Source organism: Ictalurus punctatus, chromosome 19 (assembly GCF_001660625.3).
Source record: "Ictalurus punctatus breed USDA103 chromosome 19, Coco_2.0, whole genome shotgun sequence".
Lineage (NCBI taxonomy): Eukaryota > Metazoa > Chordata > Actinopteri > Siluriformes > Ictaluridae > Ictalurus > Ictalurus punctatus.
This window is the reverse complement of record NC_030434.2, coordinates 1,837,933-1,855,372: the sequence shown is the minus strand read 5'-3', so window position 1 is coordinate 1,855,372 and position 17,440 is coordinate 1,837,933. Positions and strand designations below refer to the sequence as shown.

General features: G+C 43.6%; 1 protein-coding gene across 1 annotated transcript in view; it reads left to right on the top strand.

The window, feature by feature from the left end:
* Positions 1-17,440, top strand: part of snd1 (staphylococcal nuclease and tudor domain containing 1) — a 59,692-nt gene that overhangs the window by 4,173 nt on the left and 38,079 nt on the right. Inside the window, exons 4-10 of the mRNA XM_017493842.3 lie at positions 4,343-4,424; positions 5,255-5,415; positions 7,817-7,908; positions 8,697-8,855; positions 11,228-11,334; positions 12,513-12,603; positions 16,208-16,312. Coding sequence (XP_017349331.1) covers positions 4,343-4,424; positions 5,255-5,415; positions 7,817-7,908; positions 8,697-8,855; positions 11,228-11,334; positions 12,513-12,603; positions 16,208-16,312 — 797 coding nt within the window. The remainder of the gene's footprint in view (positions 1-4,342; positions 4,425-5,254; positions 5,416-7,816; positions 7,909-8,696; positions 8,856-11,227; positions 11,335-12,512; positions 12,604-16,207; positions 16,313-17,440) is intronic.

The following is a 17,440-nucleotide window of genomic DNA, read 5'->3' as shown; positions in this document are numbered from 1 at the left end:
TGTCGTGCTTCAGTGCTACACAAATTCTGCTTTGTAAAGTTTTATCGTCTCCGTGGTGTTTAATATAAAATGGCCCTGCCTTAGAGGACTTGGAGGTTGCACACTTTCTTCCTCAGTCACTTAACTATTTTGCCTCCGTCTGATGGTAACTGAGATCATGTTGGGAATAAAAGGTAACGCTGACAAACAGTAAACTGAAGAAAGTCATTGTTGGTGACTCCGGGTGTCTGCTAAAGCTAGCGGCATCACGTTACGTTCGTATGACGTCATGTGCCACTGACTAGGAAGTGGCTTATACTTTCGGTTAGTAAAAAAACTTGTGTTCCATTTGAGATGATTTTACCTTTCTAAAAGAAGTTTGATATTACCTTTCTAAAATTCATACATTGGACCAGTGGTTCTCAAACTTTTGTGAACTCTGGACCCCTAGCATATTTCGAACAATCCACAAGGACCCTCTCACTCCTCAACAATTATAGGCTATATATTTAAGTCATTTCAATATATGTTACTTTATTTCATTAATATTTAACATTAATAATATTAACATTGGTCATTTAAAATTTAATCAAATTTAATTAAAATTTTTGACATCTTATTGTTGGTGTGACATTTAGTTTGACTCTCTGAATTATCTTTTGTTTATTTTATCTATCTATTTCATTTGTAAATAAATTTTAAATATATCCATCAGTGAACGATCGTCATCTTGGCTAACGTGATATTTGTGAATGCATGTGAATAACCAAATTTGTTCATTTTAAAACATCGTAATTGTATATATTTTTGATACATTTAACAAAATAAATATTACTGTTAATATATTATTTAAACATTTTTAACTTTCCCATAAGGAGAGACATGGAGGGAGAGACAGAGGTAGAGGTTAGGACCAAGGTAGGGATGTAGGTAGAGGTAAGGAGAGGGATGGGGGGACGGAGGTAGAGGTAAGGAGAGGGGTGGGGGGAAGGAGGGAGGGGTGGGGGGGCGTAGGTAGAGGTAAGGAGAGGGGTAGAGGTAAGGGGAGGGGTAGAGGTAAGGAGAGACATGGAGGGAGAGATGGAGGTAGAGGTAAGGAGAGAGGGTGTGAGGTAGGGATGGAGGTAGAGGTAAGGAGAGGGATAGAGGTAAGGAGGTAGCGGTAAGGAGAGACATGGAGGGAGAGATGGAGGTAGAGGTAAGGAGAGAGGTAGCGGTAAGGAGAGACATGGAGGGAGAGACAGAGGTAGAGGTTAGGAGTGAGGTAGGGATGTAGGTAGAGGTAAGGAGAGGGATGGAGGGACGGAGGTAGAGGTAAGGAGAGGGGTGGGGGGGAAGGAGGGAGGGGTGGGGGGGCGTAGGTAGAGGTAAGGAGAGGGGTAGAGGTAAGGAGAGACATGGAGGGAGAGATGGAGGTAGAGGTAAGGAGAGAGGGTGTGAGGTAGGGATGGAGGTAGAGGTAAGGAGAGGGATAGAGGTAAGGAGGTAGCGGTAAGGAGAGACATGGAGGGAGAGATGGAGGTAGAGGTAAGGAGAGAGGGAGTGAGGTAGGGATGGAGGTAGAGGTAAGGAGAGAGGGAGTGAGGTAGGGATGGAGGTAGAGGTAAGGAGAGGGGTGGGGGACGGAGGAAGGGGGGAGAGGCGGAGGTAGAGGTTAGCAGAGAGGTAGCGGTAAGGAGAGAGATGGAGGTAGAGGTAAGGAGAGAGGGAGTGAGGTAGGGATGGAGGTAGAGGTAAGGAGAGAGGGAGTGAGGTAGGGATGGAGGTAGAGGTAAGGAGAGAGGGAGTGAGGTAGGGATGGAGGTAGAGGTAAGGAGAGAGGGAGTGAGGTAGGGATGGAGGTAGAGGTAAGGAGAGGGGTGGGGGACGGAGGAAGGGGAGGGAGAGACGGAGGTAGAGGTAAGGAGAGAGGGAGTGAGGTAGGGATGGCGGTAGAGATAAAGAGAGAAGTGGAGGGAGGGGTAGGGGGGACGGAGGTAGAGGTAAGGAGAGGGGTAGTGGTAAGGAGAGAGGTAGCAGTAAGGAGAGACATGGAGGGAGAGATGGAGGTAGAGGTAAGGAGAGGGGTAGAGGTAAGGAGAGAGGTAGCGGTAAGGAGAGACATGGAGGGAGAGATGGAGGTAGAGGTAAGGAGAGAGGTAGCGGTAAGGAGAAACATGGAGGGAGAGACGGAGGTGGCGGGACGGTAGGAGGGGTGGGGGGGGCGGAGGTAGAGGTAAGGAGAGGGGTGGGGGACGGAGGTAGAGGTAAGGAGAGGGGTGGGGGACGGAGGTAGAGGTAAGGAGAGGGGTGGGGGACGGAGGTAGAGGTAAGGAGAGGGGTGGGGGACGGAGGTAGAGGTAAGGAGAGGGGTGGGGGACGGAGGTAGAGGTAAGGAGAGGGGTGGGGGACGGAGGTAGAGGTAAGGAGAGATGTGGGGGACGGAGGTAGAGGTAAGGAGAGGGGTGGGGGACGGAGGTAGAGGTAAGGAGAGGGGTGGGGGACGGAGGTAGAGGTAAGGAGAGGGGTGGGGGACGGAGGTAGAGGTAAGGAGAGGGGTGGGGGACGGAGGTAGAGGTAAGGAGAGACGGGAGGGACGGAGGTAGAGGTAAGGAGTGAGGTAGAGGTAGGGATGGAGGTAGAGGTAAGGAGTGAGGTAGAGGTAGGGACGGAGGTAGAGGTAAGGAGAAGGGTAGAGGGAGGGACGGAGGTAGAGGTAAAGAGAGAAGTAGAGGGAGGGGTAGGGGGGACGGAGGTAGAGGTAAGGAGACAGGTAGCAGTAAGGAGAAACATGGAGGGAGAGACGGAGGTGGCGGGACAGTAGGAGGGGTGGGGGGGCGGAGGTAGAGGTAAGGAGAGGGGTAGAGGTAAGGAGAGAGGTAGCGGTAAGGAGAGACATGGAGGGAGAGACGGAGGTGGCGGGACGGTAGGAGGGGTGGGGGGGGGCGGAGGTAGAGGTAAAGAGAGGGATGGGGGGACGGAGGTAGAGGTAAGGAGAGGGGTGGGGGACGGAGGTAGAGGTAAGGAGAAAGGAGGGGTGGGGGACGGAGGTAGAGGTATGGGGAGGGGTGGGGGACGGAGGTAGAGGTAAGGAGAGACGGGAGGGATGGAGGTGGAGGTAGAGGTAAGGAGAGACGGGAGGGACGGAGGTAGAGGTAAAGAGAGAAGTAGAGGGAGGGACGGAGGTAGCGGTAAAGAGAGAAGTAGAGGGAGGGACGGAGGTAGAGGTAAAGAGAGAAGTAGAGGGAGGGACGGAGGTAGAGGTAAAGAGAGAAGTAGAGGGAGGGACGGAGGTAGAGGTCAGGAGAGAGGTAGAGGGAGAGACGGAGGTAGAGGTCAGGAGAGGGATGGGGCGACGGAGGTAGAGGTAAGGAGAGGGGTGGGGACGGAGGTAGAGGTAAGGAGAGGTGTGGAGGACGGAGGTAGAGGTAAGGAGAGACGTGGAGGGAGGGATGGAGGTAGAGGAGATAAGGGGAAGGGTAGAGGGAGGGACGGAGGTAGAGGTAAAGAGAGAAGTAGAGGGAGGGACAGAGGTAGCGGTCAGGAGAGAGGTAGCGGTCAGGAGAGAGGTAGAGGGAGGGACGTAGGTAGAGGTAAGGAGAGGGGTGGGGGACGGAGGTAGAGGTAAGGAGAGACGCGGAGGGAGGGATGAAGGTAAAGGTAAGGAGAGAGGGACGGAGGTAGAGGTAAGGAGTGAGGTAGAGGTAAGGAGAAGGGTAGAGGGAGGGACAGAGGTAGAGGTCAGGAGAGAGGTAGAGGGAGGGACAGAGGTAGAGGTAAACAGAGAGGTAGAGGTAGCGACGGAGGTAGAGGTCAGGAGAGAGGTAGAGGGAGGGACGGAGGTAGAGGAGATAAGGAGAAGGGTAGAGGGAGGGACGGAGGTAGAGGTAAAGAGAGAAGTAGAGGGAGGGACAGAGGTAGCGGTCAGGAGAGAGGTAGAGGGAGGGATGGAGGTAAAGGTAAGGAGAGAGGGACGGAGGTAGAGGTAAGGAGTGAGGTAGAGGTAGGGATGGAGGTAGAGGTAAGGAGAAGGGTAGAGGGAGGGACGGAGGTAGAGGTCAGGAGAGAGGTAGAGGGAGGGACAGAGGTAGAGGTAAACAGAAAGGTAGAGGTAGGGACGGAGGTAGAGGTCAGGAGAGAGGTAGAGGGAGGGACAGTGGTAGAGGTCAGGAGTGAGGTAGAGGTAAGGAGAAGGGTAATTCAAGGTATGTGTAGCTTTGGAAGTGTACAGTGTGTAGGTAAAGAGTACTTGTTCCAGGATTGTTTTTGGTAGCCCAGCCACATGACCTGTGTTACCCTACCTGGTATGTGATCCCTGTTCCTCATGTAGCACAACTCCATTTTTCATTGTTCAAATTGTGCTGTTTATGATTTGACCCTTCAGACACGTCAGGAGAGAACATTGCCGAATCGCTGGTTGCCGAGGGCCTTGCCACAGTCCGCAGAGAGGGTATCAGAGGCACAAAGTAAGACGTGTTTGTGTTTTGTGCATGTTCACTTACATATGCATGGGTCCATACAACCATGCATCAAGGAAGAAGTCAGTCTCACATATTTGATTCTTCATAAGCAAATATTTGTATTTGGAAGACTGCTCCTATTGCTGTGGCTCTTCTTCCCCTGGTGATGTGAACACAAGCCTGTATTCAGTTATTGCTTTCCTGTCACTTAATGGCCCCTTCACACTTGATATATACGGGTCTGTGCTAAATGGCACACAGAGTCCTTTGGTCGTGTGACTGCACTGAGGGCCTGTGTATGTGTGAGTGATCAAGTGTGTGCAGGGTGTATTTCTGGTAATGTACTTAAAGAACAAAAAACAACTGAACATTTGGTTGTCGTTATATGTTGACGACATTAAACTTTTTAAAAAAATGTATTTAAGGCTGTTAGACCTAAGAGTAAGTACATGCTGGTTCTGCAATAGTAGTTGTTTTGGTCTAGTCCTGTACATGATCAATCCTGCTTTGCTTATTGATCATCTGTCATATTCCCCATGCAGCACAGAGAGTGATGTCATAAAGCATAAAGAGAAATTTTTAAGAAGCTTTAATTGTCCAAAGCCCTGAAAGTGTAAACCCTGCAGTGGTGGTGGTATTGGAACACAAAAAGCATTCTAACTTAAAGTTTGATGTGAAATGAGTGGATTTTTTTTCTTCCAATTTTCTATAGTGCAAATTTTATCATGGTAAGCTTATAGTGTATGCTTTAAGTGTACTTAGATGAACTTTGTTACTTATGGCTTTGTTAAAACAAAGTGTGTGTGTGTGTGTGTGTGTGTGTGTGTGTGTGTTAGCCCTGAGCAGGCCAGACTGTGTGATTTGGAGGACCAGGCGAAGGCTTCTAAGAAAGGCCTGTGGTCTGAGGGTGGAGGTGCGCACACGATTCGAGACCTCAAATACAGCATTGAGAACCCCCGCAATTTTGTGGATTCCTTGCACCAGAAACCAGTTAATGGTGAGCCATGGGTTCCTTTTTTTTAAATGTAGGTTTTTTTTTTCCAGACTTGGTATGAACATCTCCCTATGAACATGAGCTGATCACCACTGGACACTCAGGACGGTTCCTGTTCACAGCTGCTATTTTCATGTGTCTTCATTGTGAGGCACGAAGCAGAAGCAACCTGTGATTGCACTTCAAAACCAGCCAAAAAAAACCATTAGCCTGTACCAAATTTTTTTTAAAAAGTGCAGCACATATTAAGCTGCCAGGCAGCATTTTTTAAATGAAACCACTGCTTGGCCAAAATAAATATCCTGTCATGCTGAATTCATTCACTAGTGTAGCGTGGTGTTTGTAGAGCTCCTACATGAAATGGGTAACGTTTGATGATATAATATAACCAATATAAAACAGTGGATGTCGTGGCAGTGTCATACCATGTACAGTGAGGGAAAAAAGTATTTGATCCCCTGCTGATTTTGTACGTTTGCCCACTGACAAAGAAATGATCATTCTATAATTTTAATGGTAGATTTATTTGAACAGTGAGAGACAGAATAACAACAAAAAAATCCAGAAAAATGCATGTCAAAAATGTTATAAATTGATTTGCATTTTAATGAGGGAAAAAAGTATTTGACCCCCTCTGCAAAACATGACTTAGTACTTGGTTTAAAAACCCTTGTTGGCAATCACAGAGGTCAGACGTTTCTTGTAGTTGGCCACCAGGTTTGCACACATCTCAGGAGGGATTTTGTCCCGCTCCTCTTTGCAGATTTCGAGGTTTCGAGGCTGACGTTTGGCAACTCGAACCTTCAGCTCTCTCCACAGATTTTCTATGGGATTTAGGTCTGGAGACTGCCTAGGTCACTCCAGGACCTTAATGTGCTTCTTCTTGAGCCACTCCTTTGTTGCCTTGGCCGTGTGTTTTGGGTCATTGTCATGCTGGAATACCCATCCACGACCCATTTTCAATGCCCTGGCTGAGGGAAGGAGGTTTTCACCCAAGATTTGACGGTACATGGCCCCGTCCATCGTCCCTTTGATGCGGTGAAGTTGTCCTGTCCCCTTAGCAGAAAAAACCCCCAAAGCATAACGTTTCCACCTCCATGTTTGATGGTGGGGATGGTGTTCCAGGGGTCATAGGCAGCATTCCTCCTCCTCCAAACACGGCGAGTTGAGTTGATGCCAAAGAGCTCCATTTTGGTCTCATCTGACCTCAACACTTTCACCCAGTTGTCCTCTGAATCATTCAGATGTTCATTGGCAAACTTCAGACAGGCATGTATATGTGCTTTCTTGAGCAGCGGACCTTGTGCGCGCTGCAGGATTTCAGTCCTTCACGGCGTAGTGTGTTACCAGTTGTTTTCTTGGTGACTATGGTCCCAGCTGCCTTGAGATCATTGACAAGATCCTCCCGTGTAGTTCTGGGCTGATTCCTCACTGTTCTCATGATCAATGCAACTCCACGAGGTGAGATCTCGCATGGAGCCCCAGGCCGAGGGAGATTGACAGTTCTTTTGTGCTTCTTCCATTTGCGAATAATCGCACCAAATGTTGTCCCCTTCTCACCAAGCTGCTTGGCAATGGTCTTGTAGCCCATTCTAGACTTGTGTAGGTCTACAATCTTGTCCCTGACATCCTTAGAGAGCTCTTTGGTCTTGGCCATGGTGGAGAGTTTGGAATCTGATTGATTGATTGCTTCTGTGGACAGGTGTCTTTTATACAGGTAACAAACTGATATTAGGAGCACGTCCCTTTAAGAGTGTGCTCCTAATCTCAGCTCGTTACCTGTATAAAAGACACCTGGGAGCCAGAAATCTTTCTGATTGAGAGGGGGTCAAATACTTATTTCCCTCATAAAAATGCAAATTAATTTATAACATTTTTGACGTGTTTTTCTGGATTTTTTTGTTGTTATTCTGTCTCTCACTGTTCAAATACAACTACCATTAAAATTATAGACTGATCATTTCTTTGCCAGTGGGCAAACGTACAAAATCAGCAGGGGATCAAATACTTTTTTTCCCTCACTGTAGGTATAATGATATGTTTATATTGCACAACCCTAGCATTTGCATTTGAGGTTTTTGACCCCCTTGCTGTGGCGATGCAAAAGACACCTGAAAACTACACTTTTCGGGATTCAGAACAAATGTGAATAAATAAATACGTTAAAAGGGGGAAGAAGCCATTTTACAGAACATGTCTATGGTTACTTTTAAATAAACCAAGACCATATCTTTCACCACACTGTTATCATATTATTGTAGACTGCTTATCGTATGTGACATGGGCCCCACTGCAAACCAGACCACACTTATTTTATTATTATTATTATTATTATTATTATTTATGCTGTTAGTATGCAGCTGACCTTTTTCTTCTTTTTTTTCTCTCCCTTTCACACACTTAGCCATTATTGAACATGTCCGGGACGGTAGTGTTGTGCGAGCTCTCCTGTTGCCTGATTATTACCTGGTCACGGTGATGCTGTCCGGAGTCAAGGTGAGGAATTACCTGTACTTAAGCATGATGTACAATACCAATTTTATATACAGTGATGGGAAATAAGTATTCTTTTATACACTGATATATGGTTATTTAATATACTTAAAGTGTGTGTGTATAGATATATATATGTGTATGTGTGTGTGTGTGTGTGTGTGTGTGTGTGTGTGTGTGTGTATATGTGTGTATATATATAGATATATATATATATATATATATAGATATATATATATATATATATATATATATATATATATATATATATATATATATATATATATATATATATATATAGTGTATGTATGTGTATATATGTATATGTATGTGTGTGTGTGTGTGTGTGTGTATATATATGTATATGTGTGTGTGTGTATATATATAGATATAGACACTTTATGCACATAATGTTTTTTGCTTTTGTACCTATGAATATGCGCTAAATTTCAGTTTCATACATTTTTCCAAATCTGATTGGATAATTGCATAAGTGAGCAAGATTACAGTTTATACACATATACTCGGCGCACATCAGCGGTCTCTGATTCCTGTTCTTTGCTGACTTTTGCTGTTGTAGTTCATCTGCCTCAGGGTTTGATGTGTTGTGCATTCTGAGATACTTTTCTTCTAAAGGAGTCTTCATTTGCATCACTGTTGCCTTCCTGTCAGCTTGAGCCAGTTGATTTTTCCTTTAATTTGTCACTGGTTATGGGAAAGACCGCTCCCATCAGGATAGAGAGAGATTTCATCATAGCATTCATCTTTGTTTCATCTTTCTTTCTTCTTAGTGTCCATCATTCAAACGGGAAGCCGATGGAACAGAGACACCAGAGCCGTTTGCAGCTGAGGCAAAGTTCTTCACAGAGTCCCGTCTGCTGCAGAGAGACGTGCAGATCATTCTAGAGTCCTGTCCCAACCAGGTCATCCTGGGTACCATCCTCCACCCGGTATAGCAACCTTACTACTCTTAAAAATTGACGTTCTTCTCGGCCTTCTTCGTTCTGTTTAACGGTGCTGTAGTTCTTATAAGTCTTGGATCAACAACTTCTTAATATGTGAACACAAGTAATGAACTCGGATTTGTCAAAAATGAGGTCTCCTCCGGTAGGCTGAGGTCGGTTTGTTTGCGGTTCATCTTGATGTCCATTTGATTCATGTCCTTTGAAAAACAAAGAGACCCCAGTGGTCCAACCATTATGCACAAAAACCATAAATACCACAGTCATACAGCCATTTTCCCTTTTTTTCTCTCTCTTTCTTCTTGCCCTGTACAGTATACGTGTACATGCTACTTGTACACTACATGGAGCTTTCTGCATTGCAGCTGGTAGTTGCCTACTTATCTACAGTTGCAATCAAAATTATTCAACCCCCATTGCAAATCAGGTTTATCATCAAAATTTACAGACTTTCAGCTGTTTGCAATGAACAAATCAAACAAAAGCAATTTGAAATAGTTCAACACAACAGTGGTTTTCCCAAATTCAACTGAAAATGCAACTTATAATGACTTCTCCAGTTTCAAAATTATTCAACCCCTCACAACAGCACAAATATGCAAAACACGTGTTCATAATCAAGGGCTTCATTAGTTGCACCAGGTGTGCTCGAGCTAGAACACATGAAATACCTGAACTGGATAGGGGCAGAAAATACATTTAAATACCTGGACGGGGAAGAAAAAGGCAGCGATCAATGGCTGCAACCAGATTTCTCTGGTCCACAGTCGAGCATGGTGGTGGTTCGGTGATGTTCCGGGACTGCTTTGCATCCTCTGGCACTGGAAACCTACAGCGTGTATAAGGCAAGATGGATTCATTGAAGTATCAGGAAATCCTAGGAGAAAACGTCATGCCATCTGTGAGGAAGCTGAAGCTTGGATGTCATTGGACCTTCCAACAGGACAATGATCCCAAGCATACCTCAAATTCCACCAAGGCTTTCTTGCAGAAGAAGTCCTGGAAGATTCTACAGTGCCATCACAGTCACCTGACTTGAACCCCATAGAAAATCTCTGGTGGGATTTGAAGAAGGCGGTTGCAGCATGCAAACCCAAGAATATTACTGAACTGGAGGCCATTGCTCATGAGGAACGGGAGAAGATTTCTCAGGAACACTGCCAGAAGCTCTGCATCTCGTTTGAAGCAGGTCAGAACTACTACTACTACTACTACTACTACAGAACTACTACTACTACTGAGTACTCAAGATGCTTGCCATGAAGGGGTTGAATAATTTTGAAACTGGAGAAATCATCATAAGTTTCATTTTCAGTTGAATTTGTGTAAACCAGTTGAAGCATTTGTTGTGTTGATCTATTTCAATTGATTCTGTTTGATTTGTTCATTGCAAACAGCTGAAAGTCTGTAAATTTTGACAATAAACCTGATTTGCAATGAGAGTTGAATAAGTTTGATTTCAACTGCATTCTGCGACAGTAATTTTTAAAAATTATTATTATTTTTTTAAGTAAATCTGCAGAGTTTGGCGTCCCTTATTCCCTTTCACTTACCTCTCCAAGGAAGGGTGCATTTGTATAGAATTGTGAAACCAGCATGGCCAAATGTCCTGTTCTCATGGCACATTTCGGTCACAACAGCCCAGTTCCATATTCCGACGCTTGCAAAGCTAAATTTGAGGAAGCTGAACTTGTTGCGACGACCCTCCCTTTTCAGTGACACGATTCATGCTGTGTAACCACATGTTCCATTTCCCCAGAACACAGACGCTTCATAAGGCTCGACTTCCAAGGACATGCAGGGTAAAGTTTTACCCTTCGGCCTCTCTTTGGGTGAACGTATTTGGCTTACTGGGTCCTTTGTGCCCTGAATGGCCTGTTCCATCAGTCCCCTTGCACACATTCTGGCACTCATGGCAGACCACATATACCCACACACATGATTATTCAAGTTTGATCATAATCATGAGACATAAGGACGTAAAGGAGCCATAATGGCATAAAGTGCTGTGATTGATTAAGTAGGAATACATACATTGTATATAAATCAGATTCCCACAAAAGGACATTTTAAATGAAGAATTTATCAAGGTGTAAACGCTTGATACGCTTGTAAAAGCTGCTTTGTAACTGTCTATTTTTTAAAGTGCTAATAAAACTGAATTTAAAAAGTCAATTGAATATCCATATTTGTTTGTAGTTACCCAATAACCTACCCAAGTTGCAGTTAATTTTTCTCATTTGTGCATTCATTCAAACTGTTCAAATACTCAAGTTCACGATATTTCCTCACTGTTGAATAATTTACGTTCAGATATCCAACCAACTGACGTGTTCAATGTGACTCTGTGTGTTCTGCAGAACGGGAACATCACAGAGCTGTTGCTGAAGGAGGGCTTCGCTCGCTGTGTGGATTGGTCCATGGCCGTGTACACCCAGGGAGCGGAGAAACTACGGGCGGCAGAACGGTCAGTCTGTGTTCGACTCTGCTCTAGCAGCTCACCAACTCAACTTCTACATCGATCGATCCAGTTGATACCCAGTCGGGGGAATCATATATCCATGCAGTTATCTAATCAGCCAATCATGTCGTGGCAGCACAATACAACACAACAGCAATATGCGGGTACAGGTCAAGGGCTTCAGTTACTACTCACATCTGCATGAATGTGAAGGTGTAAAGGTGTTTCTATTAAAGTGGGCAATCAGTGTTTGTACCAAAATTATTGATACCCCTTTGTAATATTTTAATCCCGTTAAATTGTCTTTCGTGAAGAAATATATAGAAGCCTAGAACTCGACCCTCCTGTTGCTTGGACACACAGAATCACAGAAAAGCCACAGTTTTGCACAAATTCACAGGTCACGTGATAAATTTGGCACAGAGCTTAACTACACGCTAACGGAAGTGAATGCATGTCTTTTGTGATCCACATCTTTTCCTTTTCCATGAATTGGTTCTTCCACCGGGATAATTAAGACTGGTGCTGCATCTACTGATTATTTTGATAGGTGATCACTCTTTTTATCAATCTGAATATGTGCCTTTAGGTTTCTGTTTTCAACTGATGCAATCAATCAACATTGTAAAAGTGCAATAATTGAAACTCCGAGTCACGTAGCACTGCTGTCGCTCTCCATGTGTTTTTGGCCCTGTTCAGACTGGATTAAATATTCATGGGTTCCTGGAGTAATTTCCTGTTTTACAAGCGCTACCCTGTGATTTTATTACCGACCATGTCGGTGTTTTTCTCCAGCGTCCTCTGAGGAAACTTACAGGCTGAATTACCTTCTGTTTTTCTCCAAGCTCAGCACTCGTCTGAACATTTTAGTTCAGATACAAATGTCTGATTTTTTTTATGCAAATGATGGCTCTCAGTGTGATCACATGACTGAGTGAGGCAAACACGAGTCCGTAGAACATACACCCTGCTATAAACTTGCTGCTCCTATGGGGAATTTTTATTGCGAGATGATTTTATTCACTGATGAGATGTTCCCCTGATAAAAGAATCTGATCCAGAGAGGCAGATTTTGCTTGAGATGCACGGGCTATGACCTTGTTAAGTCTGTTGTCTGGTCTGTATGGAATATGGGTTAATTTTCTCAGAAGACATTTTGAAGTTGGCATCTCTTTGTTCTGCAGCTCGGCTAAGGAGCGCAAAGTGAGGATCTGGAAAGACTATGTTGCTCCCACTGCAAATCTGGACCAGAAGGACAGACAGTTTGTGGCAAAGGTGAGTTCATAGGAGATTTATGTTATGTACACCACGATGACTTTCTTGAACTACGTTTAGTAAGTTCAGTCTTTTTAAGGCTTATTCACTAACACTGCTCTTTACCGGGTCTGCGACATTACTTTTATAAAGAAGCAGTGAATCTACACAACTTCACAATCTTGTGAACATTAGTACATTACAATTATTATTTTGTTGTTGTTGTTGTTGTTGTTGTTGTTGTTGTTTTTATTTTCCAAAACTGGTGACTACGAAGCATTTTCTCAAACATGTTTCTCAGTATGCTTGCTCCATCTGTCACCATTCCTTTTGAATGTTGTCCTCTCACTCTGCCCTGAGCTCAGCACTAGCCTGAAAGCAGTGATGGGTCTTGGAAAAGAACGTTGAAGAGCTAAGAGGAACTCTTACTTTTTATCACCAGTTATCTACATCAGTTGTGAAAATGTGACCGATTACTGTATGTAAGTGTAAAAGCTCTTTTTCAACAACTGTGCTGTGCTGTGGTATTAAGCAAGTTATTTAAAGTTCTGACAAAGCTGCTATTATGCGACAAAAGAAAGATTTTTAGCTGCAGAAAAGAAGACGACCATCATTAAAAACTTGGCTCATAGCAAATCAACGCATGTGATTGCTGAGATGACTGAGAGAATTTATCGTCCCATGAAAGAAGTATGTGGCAGATTCAAATATGATCAGAAAAGGTCAAATAGTGGTTAGCATGTTCGCCTCACACCTCCAGTGTCGGGGGTTCGATTCCCACCGTGGCCCTGTGTGTGCGGAGTTTGCATGTTCTCCCCGTGCTGCGGGGTTTCCTCCAGGTACTCCAGTTTCCTCCCCAGTCCAAAGACATGCATGGTAGGCTGATTGGCATGTCCAAAGTAGTGATGTGTGTATTGTAGTGTATGAATGGGTGTGTGCCCTGCGATGGACTGGCACCCTGTCCAGGGTGTGCCCCAATGCTCCCTGGGATAGGCTCCAGGTTTCCCCGTGACCCTGAAGAAAGGATAAGCGGTATAGAAGATGGATGGATGGATGGATGGACTTATGGAAAAAGCCTTTAACCAAGAGCAGCAGATATTTGACAAGGCTAGTGCCAGAAATGTTTTAAGATGAGCAAGGTTCAGCATACTCCAGCTCTTTGCAAAATGCATGAAGTCAGATATTCGACCTCCTCTGGTGGCCCCAAAGTGATGCATGTTGAAACGGATCCAGAACTACGGGAATGTGGATCCAAACTCACGACTCCTGACCCACTGTTGATGGATCTAATAGACGTATCAAGAGTCGGGTCAGAAATGAGACGCCAGTAAGGAGGTGGTGGTGTGATAAATGGTTGGGATTGGCCAGCATTTTCACCTGCAAATAATCTAATTGAGAACCAATGGAGCATCACCAACAAATGCATACCTCTAGATGTCACTTTTCTCCGTCACTCTGTCAATATTCAGCAGCCTATTTATTTAAATTGCCCAAATTGAATGCAATTTTTGGTGAAACCCAGTCGTTTCGTGTTAGTGCCATTAATTAAAGAAATGTTAACTAATGGAATATTAAAGGAAACATGCTAACACAAATCCATACATTAAGACAAATAATGTCCAGTCGTTCTGTAAGGATAAAAGATTTGCTGCTGTATAACAGGTGGAAGTGCAATAACGGCTCAGCTGGGGTATAAATCACTTCCATTTGCCACAGCTTCTTTTAATCCTGTGCGACACGTTAGACGACGCAGCACTAAATGACCGATCTGCTGTGTTTCACTCTGCAATCTGCTGTACACTCCCTAGTGTACCGTGTGCCATCAGTGGCTTTTTACAGAATACATCAGGTTACAACACTGTGGAGAGCATGCTGGTGTGAGACACTTACAATTAAACCATTAAACATACCAGCTTCCCTGTGTGATGTGCTTGGAGTCCAGGATCACTTAGGTGGATCTCGTAGATCTCTTAATATTTATCTCGTTCATTTTGCCTGTTTTCTTTTTCTGTCTCTTTAATTAACGTCTAATTCATCCTTTTCTTTATTTTTTTTAATCCAGATTTTCTCTTTCAGCTGCAGTCATGCTGCTAAATATATATAATTTTTGTATATATACAGTGTAGACATGATTGAAGTTAACTTCCACCAAAATTATTCTGTTTTCACTCTCAGCACTTGCCTTTTATAGAGTTTTTATAGAGTTGTGGCATGCACATGCTGTACACTTTACAGCTGATTGGGATTCAACACCATAGGCATAGAAGTACATAGACAAGAATGACTGAACCATTTTGTAAACCTGGTGAAAATGTTTTTGGGGTTTTTTTTTTCTTTCTTTTTCCAGGTTGGTTTGTTCTATGAACACACAACTTTATTATCTGGCTGATAAATGAGTCCTAATGTGCCCGGGATATGTCCCTGACCAGCATGAAGTGGTTACTGAAAATAAATGAACATGGCTGATCACTTGAAGCCATCAGAATGGCGGGAAGATTTCAAGCAGAAATACAAAGGGGGGGGGGGGGGGGGCTGGCTTTGAGCCGAATAGAAAATACGCATGGACACAATGAAATGAAGTTGCAGTTCAGCCCTTGGCCTGCAGATGGTGGTATTCTCCTGCTCAGGCCGTAGTGTGCAGAGGCAGAATGAGTCATGGAGGTTTGCGGCATGTTTCTGCTGGTGGCTTTCAGTGAGGTGCTTTACATATGCAGCTACTAATTAACTAGCATTTGTGCCAGCCAGACATTTCATATCAACATCCGCATCCTTCATGTTCATGGGAGATAAAGAGTGACTGAGGAGAATAAAGGCCTTTGTTGGTTTGGGCTGTGCATGTGTTTGTCCTTGTCTGCAGACTGTGGCTTGCTGTTAGAGAGAGAGAAGTGCTTGTGGTCTATTTTCTGCACTAAACGGCTCAGTTAATAGCTAAAATATCCTCTCTTGATGACCCTTCTGCGTTCAGCCTTGTCTCCTGCCAAAGTCAGTGTAAACCAGTTCTGTTTATCTGTGTTTAGTTTGGGTGTAGGACCAAGCACTCAAATCATGCGCTCTTGTTAATCATTTTACGTCTAATCTGTTTTCTGCACCTGTCCGAAAGTCTCATTCACAACTGGCAGAGGAAGTATGTTAGTTTTTTATCTTTTGAGGATTTAAATTTTTTATTTATTTAAATGTGTCTTATTAAGCTCTTCCTTTTTCAAGGATGCCGTCTCTCTCATAAATTCCCAATCTCTTACCGTTTGCTCATACACCTTCTGTTAACCTGGACCGTGTTTTATTTATGGATTTAAAAAAAAAAAAAAAAATTGTTCTCCTGTCCCTGCCTCCGTGTCACTCAATGCATACGTTTTTCTGTCGCTTGGCTTTTGTCATCATGCAGGGTAATAGTTGGATAATTGAGAATTGGGGATTTGAGAATTGGGTGAGGGATCGGGAGATTATCTAGTAGTGAGTGGGCGAAGGAATTGTATTTTTTATTTTTTTCCTTGCGCTTCATCAGGCTCGGCTCGTGTTGGATATCCAAGCTGTTTCTCTGGCAACAAGCTGTGCTCCATGTTGTTAAAGTGACCAGTTAACCCGTCTCTCACTCTTCCTGTATATTTGTGTTTCCTCTGCTGTGCAGGTGATGCAGGTTATGAATGCAGATGCCATTATTGTGAAGTTGAACTCTGGAGAATACAAAACAATTCACCTGTCCAGCATTCGACCCCCCAGGATTGAGGGCGAGGTATGATGATAACTTCATGATTTCCAAGAGACTGCAGAGTTTGGTGTTCTTCAGTCTCAGTGCACTCTTCTCTGCAAAAGTCAATCTGGTGAGATCTGAGACATCAGATCTAAACATCACTTTGTGACTTTGCTTATTATCTTTGTTGTTATTATTATTATTATTATTATTATTATTATTTAAATGGTATAAATTGGTGGATGATACTTACCCATACCCTCACCGGCCACTTTAATGGAAAAACAGTGACAGGAAGGTTACGTTAAATAATTTTTAACCGTGGTGGGCAAGAAAAAAAGCATCTCAGAAAGCACAACACGTCAAACCTTGAATCAGATGAAGACCATATCGGGTTCCACTCCTTTCAATCAAGACCAGGACTTGGTATGTTCCCACCACATGAACCATTTTGTCTGAATCGGAGAATGGTTTTAGTTCCTGAACTTTAGTTCCCGAAAAAAAAAAAAAAAAAAAAAAAAGTAGTAGTACAGTTTGGTCCTGCAGAGCGGAAACCTCTTTCAGGACCAGCAGCAGTGGAGCTTACAGACTGAATGTTGCTGATTGGTTAAATGCAAGTACGTTAACATTAACCCTATTACGTAGCAATTTAAAAAGCTATGTCACTCAAAAGCAGTTGTTAACAGTTTTGTCACATTGAGTTCACCATCCGCCAGTCGGAAACGTGATCTGACATAATCAAGAAATAGTACAGCCATGATCGAGACGCAGGAAGATGTTAACTGTCCGTCTTTTTTTCAGTGTAATATATTTATCAGTTATATTGCATTTCTCATAAAATATACAAGTTATAACTGTAAGGTGGTTATATTGTATTTTTTTCTTGTATTTTATAATACTAGTATACACTCACTGTCCACTTTATTAGGAACACATGTATGTTCATGCAGTTATCTAATCAGCCAATCATTTGCCAGCAGCACAATGCATAAAGTCATGCAGATGCAGGTCAAGCGCTTCAGTTTATGTTCATAACTTTTCAAACACCCAGTCTCAGGGGGAAAAGACTAGTGCTTATTCCTAGTACTACATAAAAAAGTCTGAATGGGCCAACCAGAAGTTCAGCTTAAGCATCTGTGTAGCAAGGCTGAGAACTTCCTGTTGAGTGCA